The 22713-nt window shown below is 36.0% G+C and overlaps 1 protein-coding gene across 3 annotated transcripts in view; it reads left to right on the forward strand.

The window, feature by feature from the left end:
• NRG3 (neuregulin 3) overlaps positions 1-22713 on the forward strand; it is a 387986-nt gene that overhangs the window by 299381 nt on the left and 65892 nt on the right. For 2 of the 3 annotated variants that reach the window (XM_068139980.1, XM_068139978.1), the window contains exon 4: positions 8834-8860. In XM_068139980.1, the coding sequence (XP_067996081.1) occupies positions 8834-8860 (27 nt within the window). The remainder of the gene's footprint in view (positions 1-8833; positions 8861-22713) is intronic. The other variant, XM_068139979.1, reaches the window with a different exon arrangement.

A 22713-nucleotide genomic window follows, 5' to 3' on the forward strand; every position in this document is an offset into this window, starting at 1 on the left:
ACAAATAACTTATCTGACTATCTTACATCAAAAATCCTGCCCTTCAGACACAGTGGCCTCTATATTGCGAAGCTGCTGTCCAAATCATCATGCTTTTCCAGCATACCTGGCATGGTATTGATTAGCTTGAACAAATTATTCCCAGATGTCAAGAAAGGCTTTTAACTAAGAGAAAAACTGAGCTCTTCTGCTCCTGTCTACTGTTTGTGGTTTGATGTCATGAATAGGATGATAATTGCCAGTGTGTTTCCATTAAGATTGTTCATACAGTGCTTCAACTTCAGAGGATAGGATTTGGGGAAGGCTTCTGGTAGATTACTTGAGCAAGCCCTCAAATTGGAGTATTGAAGTGTTCCTGTCCTTCAAAGAGCTTTTCCCTCAATCTGAAAACAGTATATAGTAGAACAATCTCCTCAAGTCTCTGTGTATCAATGAGCATTAAATAAGATGTAACTGCTCAGATGTTTTGGTAGAATCATGAAGGTTTTTTGATAGGCATTTTCCTGGTAACAAAGAAAAGCCAAAAATAAAACCCAGTAGTTTCTCTAGCAAGCCATGTATACCAGAACTTTTGTTTAATACTACATACTGCATAAATGGAGTGCAAGCAGTGTTGTATACGTGCATGATTTGCACACAGTGACAGCCAAAAAACATGCATCAGCATTCTAAAATAAACAACCAGTGTTACTTAAGTTATAAAGCGAATAGAGAGGGAATTAGAATTGAAAATAAAGGAGAGATGTGCCTAGATTTCAAATTGTTCCCTTGCTGTACTACCTTTTTTTTGAGATATGTGGGAATCACACAGTAATGGGAGCATTTTTGTGAATTGATATTTGGTGTTTCACCCACCGAATCATAAGGGATGTTGAACAAATGCTGATACAGTCCTCTACAGTTTTCAAGTGTATGGCCCTGTGAAATTAAAATAAGTTTTAAAAAAGGAGGAATGCTTCTCCTCTTCCTCACTAAGGAGGGGAGACCTACATAGCTGAGAACAACCTCTTTTAAATGAAAACTTTTTAAGCACCACGTATTTGTGGTTGCTTATCTGCCACTGGATCCAAGTGTCTTTACATTTCCGCACTTAGCCTCATAAAGAAAGGACTCTCAGTAAAATCTTGGCATTAACAAAATTTTTATGGTTCAGGAAGGTAGGGTGAGAGACTCCTAGTACACAGGAGTAGCTATTGCACAGGAAACCAGTGACCCTGTAAGTCATCAAATGCCACAAACATTGAGAAAATTTTGGCTAAAGCTTATGCCTTTATATCATCGTCTGAGCTTGAAACAGATGAGTACTGGAAATGAGGTTCAGAAATGCTGCTGCATCATGCAGCTACTTAAATGATGTGATATGCAAGACATGCACAATCAGAGTATTATCTTGACACATTCTATGTTATTTAAAATGAAACAGTGTAAGAGTCTTCTGTGTACAGCGAATAATGCTTACTGTTGTCAAAATTGGATGCCTAAAGAAATGTAGTTTGCCAAATCCAAGCAGATAAAAACCAACATCTTTCTAAAAAGGTCTGAGAATCACACATCTTGAGGTCTCCCAAGTTCTTTTGTGTAAAACTTAGACCAGTTCTCTAGGCAGCTAAGTATGGATATAAACAAATATGGCAACTTTGTTGTTGTTAGAGACGTATAATTCACAGCCAGTAAAACTTTCACTCAGTATTGTAAAAATCTTGGTGTAAACACCTGTACTCTGCTGTTACTGGTGGTGGTGGTTGGGTTTTTTTTTTACTGCAGTAAGAAAAATTACTTGGTGAATTAGGGAATAAAGGTGTGAGGAGTTTGTTGTTTGTTTGTTTGTTTGTTTTCATAAAATGATGTACATTCCTTGTTCTGAAGTTGAAGAAAGTAATTAGGTTTTAAGAAATTGACAAAAACTTCTAAAAATTTCCTGTGCCTTTAGAGAGCAGTAAACATGATTGCATCTGAAACATTATCCTGCAGTAGGCAAGTGAAGGACAGCTTAATGATCTGTGGAAGGAATGAAGTAACATTTAGCATGAGAAATGTTTATTAAATGTCATGTGTTTATAAGATGAGGGAGCCATTAGCAATTCCTTGAATGTTTCTGTGAAACTGGTTATATTTTGCAGACCCATATTATCAAATACTCACCTATTTGGTAATTTTTTTAAGCCTTGTAGACTTATTCCACTATAATAGACATTTTTTTTTGTAGTTTATTTAACCAGAAGAGGATTCTTTCTCCCACAGAACAGAGCAGTCAAACATAACCTTTCATTCCTATGACAAGATAATCTAATTCATACATGGTTCTAAAAACTCTTCAGACTGTGTGTTTTGAAAGTACTGAATATTCATCTGGAGAATGATTTGTACTTTTTTCCAGTTTTTAACCAAAAATATGCTTCCTCTTCCATCTAGCTTTATGAGACTCAGTCACAACATGGTTGGGAAAGGACTGGTTTCTCCAGTGTAAATAAAAGTTGGCATTTTCAAAGGACTCTACATGACAGTTCCTACTGAAATTCAGTGGAAGTGCCTAGTTACCTAAAACATCTAAGCTCAATTTAGATAAATGCCTTCAAATCCAGTCACCAGCATTCCTACAAATACAGATGAGCCCCTCTGCAGAGGGAATATGATACCACTATGCAAACCTGGATTAATCATGGTAGGTGGGCTTGGGATTTTATTTAGTGCAGGTCTCAGCTCTGCAGGAACTATTGTGTTAGTGGCACAGAGGATAAAAGAATATATTGCTCCATAACCTAATTCTCCTGACAGTTTCTCACTTCTGACAGTGCTGTAATCACCTACTATGAGATTGTGACTGTGGGATAAGTGTAGTCATTGTCAAAGTTGCTGCAGAAGCCCAGGAAAAAAAGTTCAGAATTGTAAAAGTAGGTCAGATAGCTATGTCAGTGCTTTGTCTTTATGCAATTCTTAGCACAGTCAGAGGTTCTGATATGTGAGGCTGGACCTCCTGATAGCAATATAAAGATGTGTAATGTATGGTGCAAAGAAGAAAAAAAAAGGAACTTTACAGGAGATGATAGGCTTCAGTAATGATCAGGAACTGGAGTGGATTGAAATTGTCCCCAACTAATTTGAGGGAATTAGCCCCCAAAATAAAATTGCCAGACCAGCTCAGTTGGAAGCAAACTAAAACCTACAAATCAAAATGCAATGAATATGTACAAAATATACAATATTTACGTGCATTTACAAGTTATAAACAGCACAAGAATCCCCCTAGACAAAACCAGGGAGTTACCAATAGCTTCCCCCTCTCTGCCCCTTCCCCTGTACAAGGGAAAAGAGAAAAGAAAACCAGAGAGTAGCTTGTTAGTACCTAGCCACAACAAGAATGCAACCAAGGTCAGCAGCAGCCTGGCAAAAGCTATCAGCTAGTGTCTGCTAGAGCAAAGAAGCCAAGAAAAAAGAATTAGCTTGTACAACTAACTTTATGTTAGTTATCAGACCAATGGGATTATTCAGACCTTATCATTATTTTCCTTTTGCATCCAATGGTAACTTATTTACATTCTACCACTTTCTACTCAAGATCTGTGGAAAATCTCCTAGGCATCAGCCTAAAACTGCCAGAGTTTTAACTGCCATTACATTTTTGCAATTGCAAAGTTAATACAGGGTTTTACTGATCTGCCAGAACTGCAGAATAGAATTCTTGATTTTTCCAAGGAATCATTGGTTATAGCAGTTTATTCTCATATCAGTAATGAAGTAATCAGAATATAATGTGCAGTGTTTACTGCAGTTTCATTGCAGGGGTGGAAGCTGATCTCAGAGTGATCACATTGGTTTATCATTTTCAACATGTATTTAGAGGAAACTTGTCACCTTGAGCTATGAGGCTCTACACTGGCATTAATTTTCATTTCATGTAGTTAATAATTTTCATGGAAAGAGAATTACATTTTTAGCAAATAAAATAAGAAAGCATCTTCAAGTCTGACCAGAGAGACAAAGCATTCTGAGTAGATGTCACTGTTTGTATGCTGATATTCTGGGATTAATTTAAGTCCTTATACATGTTCAGCATTTCCCTTGATTTATCAATGTTAAGTAAATCAGCAAAAACATATCTGCATATAGCAGCAGCATCTATTTACCTGCTCTCCCCTCTCATTGATGAAAACAGTGGGGTATTGAGAGAAAACGCATTGCTGCATTTGTCTGACATTAAATATTTTATCCTGGATTGGGTGAAATTCGTAAACACGATATTCATATAGTAAATTCTATGGCTATTTGAAATGAAACACATTTCTTTTCTTTGCTGAATTTTTAGCTATTGTAACAAAAAGTAACCTAGGCTTAAAATCTGTATTGTTTACAATATTTGGGATATCAGTGGAGATTGCTTATTTTTTGTGATTACACTAATTTTTTTCCCCATAAAAATCCAGCATAGTACCTCAAAGTCTGTAGAGATAATTTAAGGTTTTAAATAATACAGAGAAGAGGCATTCTTAATCCTATGAGCTTGCATGCTGCAGATGAGGTAAGCAGTTGAAATTTCCTTGTCTTGAGCCTTTGAAGGCGGGAGCACTGCTATTATTTATTTTCAGAAGTTGAAAACATTCTTTCAGCTTTGGTGGCATAAACCAGTCACAAGCTTTTGTCAGTCAAAAGGAAATCTATAGTTTATTCCATTTTTCAGCACTATATATTATTCATGTAATAACAAAGTGTGCTGGGTGTTTTTCAAGTATTCCTTTGTCATGGAATTGATAGTGGGCAGGGAGATTCTGTCATGAGGCTATAGTGTAGCCTCTTCATAGCCACACAAATAGGTACAGCGAGTCTTTTTTTCTCCTTTAGACAAACAAAACAAAACAACAACCAACCAAACAACACAACAACAAAATAAGCATGAAGCAATTAACCTCTAGAAGTTGTCTTCAATATTTATTTTCATATTTATCTTCTAGGTGTTGTCTTTGATATTTGTTTGAATTCGGTTTAAAATAAATTTAAACCTGCCAATACAAAATGAGAATGTAAATAATTTCTCATCATTTATACTGAGAAAATATTAGACTGTTAAGTTTTTTTTATAGATTTATGGCCTTGTTTCTGTTTTTGAATCTCACTATCATTTCTGTAATTGTGGTTTATAATTTGTAGTATTTTGTAGGGGATGTGCTTACATATGATTTTCATCACTGTGTCTTGATGTACGTGGGGCAAATTATTGATATATTCTGTATACTTATAACAGCTGATGTGTAATGAACAGCCTGCCTATTGCCAGGGAAATTTTACATCTAGATCATTTTTGATAGTCCCCTTTTCCAGAGGGGATAAAATGAGGCATCAGGTATTTGTCTTTTCAAAGTCATTCTCCAGATTTAGTTTGACTCCTTCCAACATACCATAGAGGGCCTTTTTTATGTACTACAGAAGGAAGTTTTCTGTCACATCATTCAGTGAAGATGCTTTGAAATATCAGTAGTTGAACTACCTTAATTTTATGTCTCCATTTCCCCTGAACTGACCCAACTATTTCTTTCACCCACCCACCCACACCCAAAAATGTTGTGAGGAATATTTTTGAGTAATTACAGAAACAAATCACCAGAATCTCTTAAAATCAACAAAACAATTAATTTATTTTGTTCTTTTTAATATCCCAGATTTTTAAAATATCTATGTGCTGGTGCTTTTTTCTTCTGTTACTGAAAACCAACCAAAAAACCCACAGAAAATGCCCCCAAAACAAAACACACATACAAGAAAAAGTATCCTCTGAAAGAATTTGGCCAGTTTGCCAAGTCTGATAACCTCTTGTGGATAGCAGAGAAAGCTGGAGCCATTCTTACTGATTAGACACATTCCTTGTCCCATAATTCTGTGTGTTCACATGCAAAATGAGGCACCCAAAATTAATACACATCCATATGTGTATGTAACCAGTTATGAATTAGCTTCATATGTGCTGTTGAACAAAAGCAAACATAATAGATAAGACAGCAGTGATTTATATCTTCAGGTAGTATCCTAATCTACCTGCAATTTGAGTGGAAGGATTTTTCTTCATTTCTGAACAAATTTGGTTGGTCTAATATTTAGCATTTAGACCTCTTCCTTCCAGCCAGATAATCTGATCAGACTACTTGAGCTGTCCCAAGGTAGCTTGTAGCACATTATCCTGTCGCATTTTTTTGTTCAAGACAGTAATCTGCCAATGACAATTTAATAACCCTTACAAGTATATTTGAACTGATAAATTCATTGTGCAGAGGAAAATACTTCACTGTTGCACTAATTTTGAAAAGTTGTCTCCTTCATGGCTCCTTCAACCTATCTTTAGAACCGATTGAAACATCTGTGGTCTACAATAAGTATTTTCATGTCCAAGATTTTTCTTCTCTAAATCAGTGAGGTTTACATGTTGAGTTTATATTTCTATTCATGGTATAGCTTAGAATGTAGCTGGGATAATGAAACCTGTCTTTAACTAGGGAAAAATCTCCATATTAATATGACTAAGAAAAAAGCCCCAGCAAATCACAATTGAGATATGAGGCTGCATGTCCTTTGTGAAGCACTAACAAATTAATCCATTACCAAGTGTGAATTTATCTTCTCCTGTGCTTGTTATCAAGTATTCCCAGGTGTGTATGTATTCATAAAATATAAATTAAAATGGCTTTAATACTAGCAGCAAATTCACATAGTGCAAGGACCATAAGGCAGGATATTTCCCCCACATCAACAACAAAGTACAGAAAGATTCATAAAATAAAATATAAAAGTGAATAATCTTCCTATCTGAACAATATATTAGTTCCTAAGAACATAATAATACCAGAACGAAAGAGGAAATCACAATACCACAAATAAAATGCAGTTGCATTATTTGGTTAATGACCCCATCTTGAAGAGCAGCACCCACGCTTCAGCACATTAATAGCTCCCATACACATTCTTGTTGAACTGAGTCCTGAAAGTAGCTGCATTGCTTGATGGTGAATTACTTTGTTTTGTGCTTGCTGTGTGTAAGGAAATATTCTGCAGGGAGTTAATAATTTATGTATTATGAATGTGTAGCAATATAACATCCTTTGTTATACCGTGGCATATCAGGGGTCAATAGCTTACGTTTTTGTATTAGGTCACCATCACAGCTTGCTTTCTTGCCATTGCCCTTGCTGAGCTGTTCTCTCATATGGACATCTTGGGAGAGTTTCTTGCAGTTCTAAAGGCAGGAGAAACCTGTCTCTAAAACTGGAGCTTGCAAAATGTTTTATTTTCACCACAGCAGTGCAAGTGAGAGTAACCACTGATCGACAAGCCTGGGTTTGGGGGAGGTGTCTCCCCCAGCTCCCTTTATTCCATCTACTCTGCTTCCTCCATCCTGTCTTTGTGGGGGTGAAAGAGGCCTTGGGTATACTGCTGAATGCAATAAAGAGACTGCAGGCTGCAGATAGAAAGAATGGAGAGAATGTGTATAGCCCAGTTAGGAAAGGAGAATGGACTTTACACCTGTTCTACATAGACTTAGAAAGATTATATTGCATCTCCCAGTAGTACCTCCCAGCTCCCAAGCACAAGACAGCACATTGGTCTTGCTCAGTTTTGCAACACTCCTGCTTCTTCCCAACTGCTTTCATTTGTGCACAGTGCTTTTGGAAACTTGGGTGAAGTCATGTTCTTTATTAAGGAAATGTGACTAAAAATTGAAAAGAAAATAGAGAAAATTAAAATATTTTGCTTGTATTACATGTTAATGGCATATATTGCATTTTCCTTAGGGGAAAAAAAAATCCTTTTCTGTTCTTTGTAATGCAAATGATTACTTCCCAAGGAAAAGCAAAATTATTCCAGTCTGTCATAGAAGAAAATTTTGGGTTGCAGCCTTCCTGAAAGTCTGGCCTTCCAAAATTTCAGTTTGGACTTGAAGCTACTGCTCCTTACATACTCCAATTCTGAAGCCAGTTAACATTTTTTTCTGTTGTCTAGTCCCTGCTGGATGAAGAGTTTGTTATTCTTGAGTTGCATATCCGCTTAAAGATACTTCTTGTCAACTTAAATTTAATAACTATTTTATTTAAATTTAAATCTGCTTGGCACTAACTCATCTGTCTGTAAGGGACATACCATGTTCTAATTTGTTGTGTGAAAAGAGGATCCTGAAATTTGAACTCCATGAGGTAAATTCAGTCAGTATTCTAAAAACATTAAAATTTTTGCTTCATTTCTAAATGTCTTGAAATGATTTCATCTTATCCGTCAGGTGGTTAAGAAAGGAACATGGATTCTATTTCCCAAAATCAGATTTTCTGTTACACAACAAGTAGCAGTTATGCAATCAAAGTGCAAGTGTGGCCACAGTGCTGTAGTGAGAGCTCCAAAGCTCAGTAAAAGTCTTCCCTTCATCTCTGTTTTGGTTTGATTTCTGTCACAGAAAATGAAAGCTGAGCCTTGTATAACAGATGATAGCAGTTAGCATGTTGAGATTCAGGAGGAAGAGAAAATGAAGTTCCTGTAGGTAGCTGGCTTGAGGCACTTCAGTCAAGTATAAATATAATGAGTAAAGGCATTCGTGTCCTCCCCAAATACATTACCCTCTGTGACAGCTCAGTGCCCTAAATTCACTTTTTAGGATTAACCTTTGAAGGGCAAGGTTCTGCTTTTCTTTTTGACCGGTATCCCACATTGCGTTCTGCAGCTCTGCCATGTAGATATTGAATGCTATCAATGATGATGAAGGTGATATTTACTATTTGCTAACATTTCCATCTCTTTTTTTTCTTTTTCTTTTCTTTTCTTTTTTTTTTTTTTTTTTTTTTTACATGCTTTCTTGGATATGTAGCAGACCATTTAGGAATTGAATTCATGGGTAAGTTTTCATTTCTCTTCCTTTCACTTGCTAATATTTGTCTTGGTGCCTTATCTGAAAGCACATGAAAGTTAATTGAAAGACTCCCGTGACCTCCATCACTAGATTTTGAATTGGACTCTCTATATTTGCCAATTACAGTTGAAATTATATGGAGAATTAATTTTTCTCCAGTCTACTTCTAGGAGTCTTAAAAACTGCATAATGATGGTTCAGTATTTTATTGGTGTTTAATGAAGCATAATATAAAGATTATATGGCTATATCATGACATTTGAGGAATAATAATTTATATGAGCTTTTAGGAAAGAGTAAATGCCTTCATATAAAGGAATTTTTCCTTTTCTTCATATAAAGGACACTAAATATAAATTTATTTTTTTATTCCAGAACTTGGGGTTGGTTACAATGTACAATTTAGCTAGATTTAATAAGAACCATTTCATTAGCATTTAATGGACAAGTCAAAGGAGTACTTTTAAGAAAAGGGGAAAATATCTGTGATTCTGTGAAATAAATTAACTTCAGGCTAGGAAAAAGCTGAAGCAGGAGTGAATAATTGTTTCATATCACTACAGACAGGAGGAGATGATGTTCTATTATCTCAGTGTCTCCCCTGTAATGCATTCATAGCCTGATGGAATAATAGGCTTAACAGGTCACCACTTCACCTCTCACCTGGTGATCTGCAGAGAGCATAGGTAATTTCCTCAAAGAAGCCAAGGTTTGTCTCTCACAGAGTTAGTGGACTGGTGCCTTCTTTCTGTCAAAACAGCTTACATAAACCATTGAACGTGACTGAAAACGCTAGAATAAAAAGTTTGCAAATTCATTTCTAAGTAATAAAAAATATTATATTTAATGTGGCCTTTCCCTATGTTGAGTTTTACTTAACTTTTTTAGTTTAAAAAAAAAAAAAAAAAAAGACATGATAACCTAGTGATTGTATGTGGAGATATGGAGATTTTGTTGACAAGTTGAGTATGAGTTGCCACGAAACGAGTAAAGTGATGAGTATTATCTGTGTGGCAGGCTGCATTAGCAAGAGGATAGCCAACAGGTTGAGCAATTTTTTTCCTGCTGCTTTTGGACTCGTGTGACGGATCTAGAGAATGGTCTCTTCTCTAGAGAAGAGTTCTCTCTGGCAAACTGTGACCTCCAGAAGTTTAGGGTTTCACTTTGCTTTTTATGAAATTTACAAGTACTGGCGGAATCAATACAAGAGTTTTCACAGGATTAGTGGACAAACACAAATGGGAAGGGGTTACTGGAATGCTCTGCATAGGTCTCATATTTACTGCTTAGCTTCAGTTGTAAACAGCAGTCTAGAGGCATACAAATTGAAGGACAAACACATAGATAAAAGAAGCAGGATAAGGTTCTCAGAGTGATCCTTTCTATAGGAAACAGGAAAGTGTTAGCCAGGAGTCAAAGAGTAATTATTTTAACTTTGAGTCTTTCAGTTTCCCCCCTCTCTTTTTTTTTTTTTTTTTTAAAGTCATCTCTTTACAACTTGAAATAAAGCCAACTCCTGAAGTCTTGGCTCAGAGTAGTCTTCTCATATTAGTAGCTTTCTGATTTTTTTTATTTAATATTGAAACAGACCATGATGGTATAGAAATTAGTGGAATCTTGGTACTGAAAATTTTATGGCAGCAATCTTGAATGAGACAAGCTCTTTTTCTGTGGGCTAGATAGAAGCAAGTTTCAGAATCATATACAGAAGTAAAATGCTTACGCTGCTTAAACCCTCCTCCAGTTTTTTTGAAGACTTGTTTTGGAAATGTAAGCACATGGAATCATTACCATACACTTAGCAAAGTTCACATCTGTACCCTGTATACAGAGACCAGGTGAGAGTGTACTCATCAAATTAGTGCTACTGATGCAAAGCCTCTCCCATGCATGTATTTCTATACTGTAGAAGGTAATCACAATTGGTAGGAAGAGTATTTTGCAATTACAAAACAATAAAGGGAACATTCTTTCTAATGTTTTTATTGCATGTGGGCTCAGTTGTCAAGGACCTGTTGTCCATGAATTTGTGTACCCTTTTGGTAATCGGCTGATACTGTCTTCCCCTTCAGATTCTTGTTGCAGCTAGTTCCAGAGCTCAGTAGTTAAGAGGCTGTGTCCATTGCTTTGCCATTACCTGTTGCAATCCACTTCCTGCCAGATCCTTAGCTCTCACTTGTAGGACTTGCTAAACAAGTTACGTATTCAATTTACCTACCACACTGATTTGTTGTGTTAATTGCTTTTATGTTCTCAGACCCCCTTCCCCTTTTGGGTATTGTCAGGTTTATGTTCAATATTGTGTCTTCTCAAAGATGAATACCTGATAATGTGGCTTGCTTTGGTTTGCAGTGTTTGTTTTTTTGCATGGATAGCACAGATCAGTGTACCATATCATTTTTGAAATGTTGCAAATATAGCAGTTAATGTACTGTTCTGCTGTATGCACATGCAGCTCCTCTTGAGTTAAAGATAAATAATGTGTTCAAGGGACATTATGTCCTTTAAAATGTGGATTTAAGTCTTGTGATCAGAATAGCCAAGGTTTATGAAATCTGTGGTGATAAGGAAATGATTCACACTTTCTAGAATTTTAAAAGGGGGGGAGGGAGAAATAGTTGTTTGTGTTTGATACTCATGAGAGCTATATTCAATTTCTGTCTCTGATGTGATCTTCCAGAAAGACTTAGGCAAGCTATTTTCATCTCTCAATTACTTAGATTCTCAATGACATAAATTTTTGTCAGACTCTCTACATTTAAACTCCTCAAATCTCTAGGGAATATCGTTCAGTAGTGTGTAACACAGAAACTATTTCTTCCTTGCAAGAAGATTCAGACTTGGTTGCCTCCTTGCCTGTGTTCCCCCATTCCTCATAAAGAGAGCACAGTGGTGCATGGGCAAATCATGTGCAACTCAGGCAAGAGTGTATGTGGTTTGGATTGGTGCACATCTGTCTCACAAGTGTCTCACAAGTGATAATGCATATATGCAATTTTATTAAATTTCCAATGCACAGGTAAGAAAATTGCTTACCTTTCCTACAAGCTGAAAATCTGTTTGTATTAAACAGTTTCATGTCAATGGAAAGCAGGCTGGCTGGTTCTGCTTATGTGAGTCTTGAAAGAAGAAGCTGTTAATGAGAAAATGAAGCATTGTTAGGATTAGACAGCCTGGGGATATGACTATTTCCAGCTTACTATGTTTTGGTTTTGTTTATCATTGTTTTGTTTTTTTTTTTACCCAAGTGGTTAACTGCACTTAAGAGCTGAATGATTTATTTTTGTCTGATGGAAAATGTGATGATGCAGCCAACTGTCTCTGTCAGCCAACATGGTTGATCAAGTTACTTTGGTGCAACAGGTAGCAGTTGAAAGCAGAGATCTGGAGACTGACCTTGTGCATGTGGTCTCAGCTGCATAGTGAAATCACTGCTTTAACTGCCAGATATCAGGAGATGCAAAAGCCTGGGAGTGTTCTGGGCAAGGACTCAGTGACCAAGAAAAGGAGTCATCAATTTTACTCATTTCTTACATTGAGAATGAATAGAGTTAAGGTGTTTTAAAGATTGAAACATGAAGGTGAGTGAGTACTGGAATAACCTGCTACAATGCATGAAGAAACATGACTATTTCAGCAGTTCTTCTATACCACCTAATCCAGAATCTTGGTGTTTTCTTCTGTAACAATAATTTACAATAGCTACACTTGAAAATAAAATGCCCAAGGAAGTACAGAAGGCAGGTTGCTACAATTTTGGAGTAAATAGAATCATTACATGTAATAGTCCTCAACCTTAGGCTGCTTAGCAGTCAAACTGATGTCAATGGTGTAAACAATTATGATATGATAATCTGAATCTCCCAACAATAATACAGTGGTTGCTATACTTAGTCACTACTTTTAAGTTGCTGGTGCTTAGGCCTTACACAGGAAATTAATATTTTTTCCTTATAACTCGTTATCTTTTCTGGAATAATCAGAAGAAGCTTCACTGAAGTCAATGGAGTATGAATGATATATAACACCCTTGTAAGTGGTGAATCATCACATGACATTTAATTGAGTAGAGCTATGAAGTAACTCAAGAACAGAATCCTGTTAAAATTTATATATTTATATATCTCCTTGCAGTGACAACAATGTGAAATGTGTTCAGTTTTCTGTACTTTGAGCAGTTGTTAATATTGGAGAAGATGGTGCATGTTTTACTTTCACTGTGCTAATTCTCAGTGCCTCCTCATTGCGATACGATGGTTGCATGGCTAAGACTCTGGGAGCACATGATCCAGCTAACTAAAAGGACTCCGCAACCTTGTGTCATGCACTGTGACAGTGCAATTTGATTTTTCCAGACTGCAAAAGTTGGTTTTGCTGATGGGCAGTTTAAGCAAGACTTCAACAGCTTAATATTTTTTCCTGTTTGCAATGAAATAAACAGAAGGTAAAGTTCATTACTTCTTGCACAGCTCACAAATTGTGCAAGCTGCAGCCGTCCTATTATACTCAATGTCTTGTAGCCGCAAACAGATCACACAAAATAACTAACCAGTGTTTTCATGGATGGTCATAGCCTTAGTTGCCATTTAGCAGCTCTTAATTGTTACAAAACCAGGTAACACTTCTGTGCTAACTGCAACAGGACAGGAAATTTCAATTATATGAGCAAAGAATGTACATGAAAAAAAAATATTACTTAGTTTTCCTTACGTTCCTTTTATAAAGTATAAAGCAGGTCAATCCTTTTCCATTAATGTGTTACACTGACTGTTTTTATGCACCTGTTTGCACAAAATCTATTAATAGAGATTCTGGTCACAATCATCCCCTAGTACTATCAAAGCATATCTGTAATAACTGTATTGTTGTTAATTATATGAAATATTTAATCTGTACTCATTCAGCAAATTCCTGAAGAACTAAAGGGGGCTATTCAGATAGGTATTTATATTTGTAATATTTACTACCATTGTTTTCACCTCCCCTTGAATCCCTTTGTACTTCATTTTTCTCCAACTTTTCATTACCTTCTTATTTCACCTTTTCAAATTTAGTAAAAGCTTTGCTCTTGAGAGCTTGTCTTGTCTGTTGGCTTTGTGATGTAGCTATTCTCTTTAAGTGTACTGCAACATAACAGTAGTATCCCGAGGCACGGAATGGCTTTAGGTCTTCCTCACTTGCCACAGGATTCTTTTAGCTGGAAAGAAGAGTCATTCATCACTTTCAAAGAACAGACACATGAGCACCAGAGAGTTTTCTAGAAACAGATGGGGTCTATGTGCTACGAAAGCAATGGATGAAGCAGAGGTTCCTAAGGGGCTGGAGGAAGCTCTGTCAGTGGTTATACCTGTTTAGAAAAATGTATCTCTTAAATGGAAGTCAACTTGCATCTGGTGAACATGCCTCAGGCTGCCTTGCAACATCTTTGGCTTGGTTTGGGACATATGGTTTGGGTTTGGTTCAGTGGGATGTTTTGTGACCTTGGTTCAGTAATACCTTAGTACTTCTCTCAGCATCTCATTTTTCCAGTTTACCTGTGTTTTATGTATTAGCAATGAACTGAGTTAGATTAACCTGCATTATTCTAAAAGACAAGACTAACATTTAACGTGTTTAACTTACACATGCTGTTAATTGCCTGTAATGCTTTATCAAAATAACAAGCTGTAAACTGTGTAGATAAAGTAATATCAATATATGTGACTGAATTTGGTGACCTTCCTGTCTATGTGGTTTCTTCTGCTTTCTCTAACTGAAGCAATTTGTGATGAAACTTATAGAAGCTGGGGGAAAAAAATGATAACACAGTATGTTGACAAGTTCAGAATGTCAGAACTGGCTCAGCTTTCTCTGTTTTCCTGAGGGCTAGGTTGGGAGGAGGCACTAGTTGCATTAAGCAGGGTATTGTCTGTGTAAGGGGGTGTTACGTCACTGGTAACACTGCATGTAACTGTGAGTCTGTCACTTCCCTTGTGATTGTGTACCGTGTTTGCTTCTATGCTGATCTTGTAAGGTCAAAGTGTTATCTGTGGATTAGAAAAGAGAGTTTGTGAAACCTTAAACATGGATGTTGTATACGTGCCTCCAGGTAAGTTTCTGTGTAGCTCACAGTGCCTGGTACAAACTTTTCAAGGCTGACTTTCAGCTGAGGACACAGCATCTCATTGGCATAGAGGGGTTTTGCTCTATGCAATTTATGTGAATGTTCTGGTCTGGGATTAGGCATGTGCCCTAGGTTCCTGCCTGACTGGTGTATCTGAGAGGTAAACAATTTTTATCATGAAATACAGGTAATTGGATTGCACCAACACTGAGCAGCTGTGTATTTAAATATGACCTTATACCCAGTCAGTCTTGTAACTTGTATTTTGAATGTGGTATTTAGGTAAAAGCTTCACTGAGCTTGAGGAATTGTTAAAATTAACAGCACAAAATAATGCTAATGCCATTAGGTGACTTGCAATGTTAAGGTTTTACTCTTGGCCTTGTTAGGGCTCAGTTGCAGTTTAAGCAGATGCAAAAATATGTAGATAGTGACTTGTATATATTGTACTCTACTGAAAAGAGCCTAGAAGGACAAAGGTGAGATTTTCTTGTGAAAGGTGATGGTAAAGACAGCTGCTAGAAGACATGCCAGTATGACTTTATATTTCCAGTTGAGAGAGGACCCAGGAAGAGACTTCAAAGTAGTAAGTACAATCTGGATATGTCCATGTGTACTAGGAACTGGGGACAGGGGAAAGGGTGGGCTGAAGTATTAGAATTTTGTTTACTGTGTCCTGAAGTGATCTTGCTACAGGAAGAGACGCTTCAGATGCCTGAGCTGTGCCATGTTTTATGCAGCCACAGTGAATCAGTGTTACTTTGTCCTCTTCTGACTTGGAGGGGTTATGTAGGCGTCAAGTTTCATTCCGTAAATGATGCAAGGGTTCAGAAAGCAGAAGGTAAGTATCACAGTAAATGTTCCATGACAGTGGTGTGCTTGTGATGTATATAATGGTTTTATAGAAAAATTGATGTTTCTGATAGTGAACTAAATCTTTCTGTGTCCTCTGTGCCTAGACTGAGTAGAGTGTCCTGCCAGTAATTGCTGGAAGCAGAAGAGAAGGGTAAGCAGTGGGGAAATACTGATAGTGTGCTATGTGGGGCACTAAATTATTTTTTTCATGTAATTCCTTTTCTTTTCTTTTGCAGGAGCTGTAGGATATTGGCACCTGGAGAAGTGCAGAAATTCTTTTCCTTCCTCCCTTCCTTCTTAATAAAGTTATTTTTTTAATAATTGAAAAATTGTCTCATGATCCCATTTCCTGTCCCCATGAAGATAACTTTGTCCCCAGTTCAAAACTGAACTCTGTGCTGGATAAACGCATTGTCCAGTTACCCAGGGTATCTATGAGTGTTTGCTTCTGACTAGGCAGCCCAGCAGTTATTTGGTAAACAAGCCTGAGCAGCAGAAAAGGAGAGGGAAAAAACCAAGTAGTATGTATTACTGTGCATGCGTTATTCTTGTGTGCTCAATTCTTAACAGCAGTTTAAATAGAGTTGCAGACTGCAGCATGCAGGTGACAAACTTTTCTGTTTACTAGTGGTAGCTTTTTATCTTTGAATGGTAACATCAATCTCCTTGAGGTATTTTAATTCAGTATGGGTTCAGAATTTTCAAACTTTGTTTATATCATGTTCATATAGAGTAGTCACTGTCATTATATTTATTGTATTAGTCACCTACAAATTCTCATATGAATTGATAGGACCCTTTTCTATTTTCGTATTAATTATGTACTACTCCACGCATGCATTAGCAAGTAAACTCTATTGTAATATAGTATTATTCCATGTCCATTCTTTCAGGTCTCTTGGCAATTTTGCATTCAAATAGAAAGGAAAATCAAAATGTAAATATAAAATAGTAACCTCATAATGGAGGACCATAAAAATTGTCAGTATCAAAGTTCTCTTTAGAATTAACTGAAACAATTTAGGGTCTTAGCTATTTGACAGTTAAATAAAAATAAATTAAATGAATGGTTTTTTAAAGTAATCCACTCAACACATGGAGAAGAGCCAAGACCAAATGAATTAGACCAAGTAATATGTAGACAAGACAGAAGTGAAGGAGAAGAAATTTATTTGCTATTAAGAACACGAATTCTTCTATTAGTATCATCCCACACCTTGCTGTTAATGAGTAGGACTGTAAGTTGTTTGCATAATTGAAATAAGGATTTCAGTGTCAAAAAGTACCAGCTTTTAAGTCATGAAAGGAGCATGGAGTTAAATCAGCCGAAGAACTTCCATACTTCAGTGTCAAGTGTTGCCCTGCCTAAGCTTTATCTCCATTGTGTGCAGTGCCCTTCTGCAACTTGCAGCGTGCATGACAGTCCATTGTGATATGGGAAAAGCCAAATTCTTCAGTGTCGAAAAGACTTTAAGTCTCTGCAAAGCAGGAATATTTTAAATTGATACCTATAAAGCGTACAGGTGTTTTCAGATTGTTAGTTGTCTGGAAGTTTTGAGAATTGCAGTGCTGAACTTAATAGGAGGGGCTTTTTTTCTGACTTATCAGTTCAGTCTAAACCACATGGAATTCAGTAAATATTTCTAATATAATCTATAGAACTTGAAGTCAAGATGAAGAATCTGACGGAACTCACTTATGAAGTGAGCGTGTGCTTTTCCTGGTTGGCTCCAAATCATCTAAGACAGAAAACCAGATAAAACCTTCAACAGCATTTACAAAACCTAGCAAGTATAAATAATTCTGTGTAATTGTGCAAAGCTAGGAGTATCTTCCACTCCTGTCTTGAGCTTTCATTCTTCTTCTCCCCACTGTTTCTCTTTTGTACCCACCTCATTCCTTCCTTTTTTCTATACTACTGCATAATTTCCTTTGCAATAAGTTTCACGAATTTACTGGTCAATGTAACTTCACTTTTTTATGTGTATGTTGCAGTTTACAGGAGTAAGTACAAATCGTTTGTAAGTATCACAATTGCTCTGATTAGCTTTAATGGAGAATATGACCTGCACACACTAAGCTTTTTCTCATTTATAATTGTAATGTCCCCTCCTGTTTCCAGAAATGATACAGCTTTTGAGAAATGAGAGTTGCAATATATACTTACTTGCCCTGCTCATAAAATATGAATGCTAAGGAAATTAATACAACTTTTAATACAGTTACTCAGCTTTAGAAAAACAGAAATGTATTTATCAACATAATAAACACTTGCATGGGATATTAATGAAAAAAATACCAGCTACTTAATTTTCTGTAGTCTACACTGTGCTCATTAGTCTCATTTAACTAGTTTAAATTTGTTTTCAGGATAAGGATGATTTGCTTCTGATGAGAGATGTCTTTTGTGCCATGTTTTTCTTGGAGTCTGTTAAGTAGAGTCTGTGTACTAAACGTAAAACCAGCTATGCTGGAAATTTTGTATATTGCAATGGAGTTACAAGCTAGACCTTTAAAATTGTTGAGTTATACATTGTTATAATAACTAGAATAGTGCATTCTTAGAATGTGCACCATAAAAACAAAAAAACAAAACAACAAAACCCCACCATTTTTAACCTACCTCATTGACAATAGCACTGTGACATTTAATTTTGCTGCATGTTTCTTTACACTTCTTGTACTTTGGGTAATGTGCTTAACACAGAATCGAGAAGTGTCCTCAGTTAACTGTTCATTTAATGAATGAAGATAAAGTCACCAAAACAAGTAAATATTTTATTTCCTTTATTTCTTTTTCTTTTTTTTTTCCCCAATGTAAATCTCTCTAATGTGATTTTAAAGTTTTTCTTGCCTGATGGAGAGTCTCTTTTCAAGGTAAGGTAGTCTTTCAATTAGTAGTGAATTTTGTCTTGAAATAAGATGGGTGACCATTAGTGGGAAAAGGTGAGTGAATCTTATGAAAGTCCTATAGAAGCAAATTGAGCCATTTTAAATTAATTTATCCCAAGAATTAACTTAAGGATGAACTGGAGAGAAAAGGTAGATATACTTGTCTTAAATTACACAGTTTCTTTGAAGTTGAATGCATGTGTTTTTCCCAAGATTACCTTTTTTAAGGTACATGTTCCACTCAAGATTTTGCTTCCATGTGACTAGATATGATTTAGATATGAATAGATCCCATGAAATACTCAACAAAAATACTGAAATTCTATTACTTACAAACTACACTAGAAGAACAATGTCTTGCTTCTTGGTACTGGGTCAAGGTTTCTGAATTGATTGTGGTGTAATTGGTATGGATGGAGAACATCTGAGAGACAATTAAAAATGCATGCCTTGTCACCATTGCTGCTTTGTACAACATTTATGGCAGCTGTTGTTCTGCTGAAGGGGTGAGTAATGCAATACTGTTGGCTTGTGGTTTGTAGTTTTTTCTATATCCTTTAGGACTTAGTAGTATTCATGTATCAGCTATTTTTATTGTTTCATTGCCTCAGTACTTTTATGGATTGGATTTAGCATCCTCAGGTCATGAATCAGTTCAGTTATCATCCCTTTCAGTCTGCTCATTTGTGTGCAGTGAGAATTTAACATCCTTGTGCAAAGAAAATTGAGAATCACATTAAAGTTTGAAGGTCTAACTGTTATTGTGACAAACTGCTTCGTGAATTTAGGATTGAAGTTTGCTCCAAATACATTGTTGTCTGGATTCTAGCAGTGCTAGTTTAGTATCTCACCCATGCAGCAAAAATTGGCACGTAGTCTGTTCCCTTTCTCTGTGCTGTGAAGAATGGTTTTACAAAGGCCATTTGCTGGCCCTCAGCTCCCCAAAACATGAGTGGTTTCTCCAATTCTTTTATAAATTTAAAGCTTCAAATTAAAAATGGTGTTTCTTGGCTCAACAAAATATGATAGTAAACATTCCTGAAAATACCAGTGTGTGATTCACTCACCTTAGAACTATCTTCTCATAAATAACATCCCATGATGTAACATCACTGTTTTCTCCCATTCTGTATTCCCTATTCTTGATGGTATCAAGGTGTGTATCATCAATCATTTCTTTTGTCCTTTTGTCATCTTTATTGCTTGCTCAGTCTCTTTGATATCTTCATCTTATCCTTTACTTTTTTGCCTTCTGAAAAGTATTGATGCTTGTGTTGATAGCACAGCTGTGGTGATAGACCTGCTTGCAAGGTCTGCTGCTGTTCAAAAGAGTCTGTCCCTCGCTGTCATTACTCTTGTGTCAGTATTCTTGAGAGAACAGCTTTTTAGCTATTTGCTTCCTTAAGGTGTTTTTCTTTTTATGTTTCATTGTTTGGCACACCTCTCTTTGCAGACATCTCTTATTCTCTGATTATTTTGGTATCATTATTGTTTCTGACGCTGATGTTAACTTTTTTTCCTTACCGAAAGTCTGTAATGTTAAATTTTCTCAATTATTCATAAGTTCATATATGAACATCAGCATCTATTATTCAGAACTTCTTATTTCTTTTATGCTAGAGCCTAAAACTTATTTTCTAATTTAGCAATAAATGCTAGCCTTCAGGTTTTTCAGAGTTCTTTTTTGCTGATCGCATACTTATCTCTAGGGTCTCAACTGTCTTTCACTTATTTTTGAGAAGCACTGCAGTGCAAGGAGCTAAACACTTGTTTAAAAAATGTAGACTATCTCTTCTTTCTTTGCTTACATCCCTATGCAATACATTTAAAGTAGTTCCTGATCTGTATAATTTGCTAGATATTATATATTATTTACTAGCATACAGATATTTTTTTAAATCTAAATCTTTTAGATACTCTCATATCTTTAATCTGGGAATATGACTGAACTCTTACTGCCTTTCTGGCTTTAAAGAGGTGTCAATAATAGAAAAAAAAAAAAAATCTCTTCTTTTGCTCTATGCCACCTGTTCTACTACCTTCTGAATTTTTAGTTCCATTCCCCATTTGTCTGAAACTTCTGTCCTCTAGAGCGTTAACTGGAGTGCCTGGGAGTTTTTCTGTTTACTTAAGGAGTATTTGTAGAATGGAAGTCACAGAACCACTGAGAAATTCAGGTGGCACGTGAAGACCTGAAAGTCTCTAGTCCTCAGCTTTATGCAAAAGCAGATTCTAAAATTAATGTACTGCAGGACATTGTTTTAGGTTAGGTCATCAAAACTGAAAAGCTAGGAAATTATTCTATCTTAGACATCTTTGCTGATGTAGTTAAAGTTAGTGATAAAGAGAATTTCTCACCTAGTACCTGATTTTACATTAAAATCTGTATTCAGGCAAAAATGATTGAGATTTCTAGTGGTCACAAAGATAAGCAAAGCAGTTCAACAATCTTGGGAGTTCATGGAAATACAGTATGTAATCTGCTGTGATTCCTTGTGTATGCCCATTGAACAAAATTCAGTCATAGGAGTCCCAGGAATAATAGGATTCACCATCAGTTTATCCATTTTCTTTAAAGATCTTTTGAGTCTAACACAACAGAATTAAAATTCAGACAGCTTCAGCAATGCAGTCTTCAAAGAGCCTTGGTAAAATATTCATAAACTTTAGAGAATTTGTAAAATTTAGAGAATAAGCTTTAAAAGGTGTTTAAAGTACAGAGCTAGCTTTAAACAAACACTCAGGCTCTTGTGTAAGATAGACATATACTTTTGCAGTAGCCCGAATTGGGAGCATAATGACGGTAGGTGGATTAGCAGTCAGGATTGCTTCATGCCTCAGTGCTGGAAGTCCATAATAGGTTCTTTTATTTGAGTGCTCTCGCACTGTTTCTGATCAAATACTGTCTATAAATAAATTTCTTTGTGTTGTGTACTCCAACTAGATGAACATTATGACAATATTAATAACTTTTACAATAATTAAATTGTATTCTATGTAGTATTTCTACTTTCATCTTGCTCATCTTTGTGTTTTAGTGAATACTTACATAGCAGATATGACTGTAGTAGTATTTAAATGTTTTGCATAAGATGTGTTATGACATCATTCTTCTAGACTGAGATGCATCTATTCCATTTTTATAGTGGGTGGTGGCAGTGAACAATCAACTCAATAAATCCAAGTGAGGTTAATAGAGTATTCTTTCTTTTCTGGTTTGTCTATGGAGATGCTATCAGTGAAAGGAAGAAAAGAGAGGCTAATGATCTCCCTTCATGACAACTTTTTCTTTCCTATGTTATTTTAAATATTGGCCAAACATTCTTATAAAACTCTTTTCATAAAGTAAGATGCCTATAAAAAGGTAGGTTTATTATTATTATATACTTCTGGTAGCACCCAAAAGTGCTAATCACTTCTCAAACAAAACAAGGGGCCTCAGTGTGTACTCTACACTAAGAAACCTGGAAAACAAACACAAGAGGCAACAAAGTGTGTAGGTAAGATGACAGGCTATAACTTGGCTTTATAGACTGCAAGACTCTGGGTAATGTTACACAGATATACTTATGAAAATATTCAAATGCTCATGAAAAAAAACTGAGAAAAGAATGGAAATTCACTGTAAGTTTGAGAGATTAGCACAAGTGAAATAGTTTGTGAATTTAAATGGTAAGTGAAATGCACTGAGATATGGAAGATGCAAATCTTGACTTCTACAACACCCTCTGCCATTCTGCATTGATGTTACTTAACTGCAGTAGTGCTTTCATATTGCACTTTCCCATTCATACCATTTGCTGTCTTGTTTGCATTCAGGATGGTGTTGTAATCCTGGCTTTTTAAACAAAGGCTCATGCTGAAATGAAAGACATACAGCTTAATGAAGTGATCAGAAATATCAGCTCCAATCCATTACCAAACCCACACTGTAGCAGGAGGATATCTTTATATTTGGGACACATTTCTATAGTACTTTGAAAGTGGC

The sequence above is a fragment of the Melanerpes formicivorus genome, unplaced genomic scaffold, assembly GCF_026170545.1.
Source record: "Melanerpes formicivorus ecotype bairdi unplaced genomic scaffold, bMelFor1.0.p_v2 SCAF_6, whole genome shotgun sequence".
Lineage (NCBI taxonomy): Eukaryota > Metazoa > Chordata > Aves > Piciformes > Picidae > Melanerpes > Melanerpes formicivorus.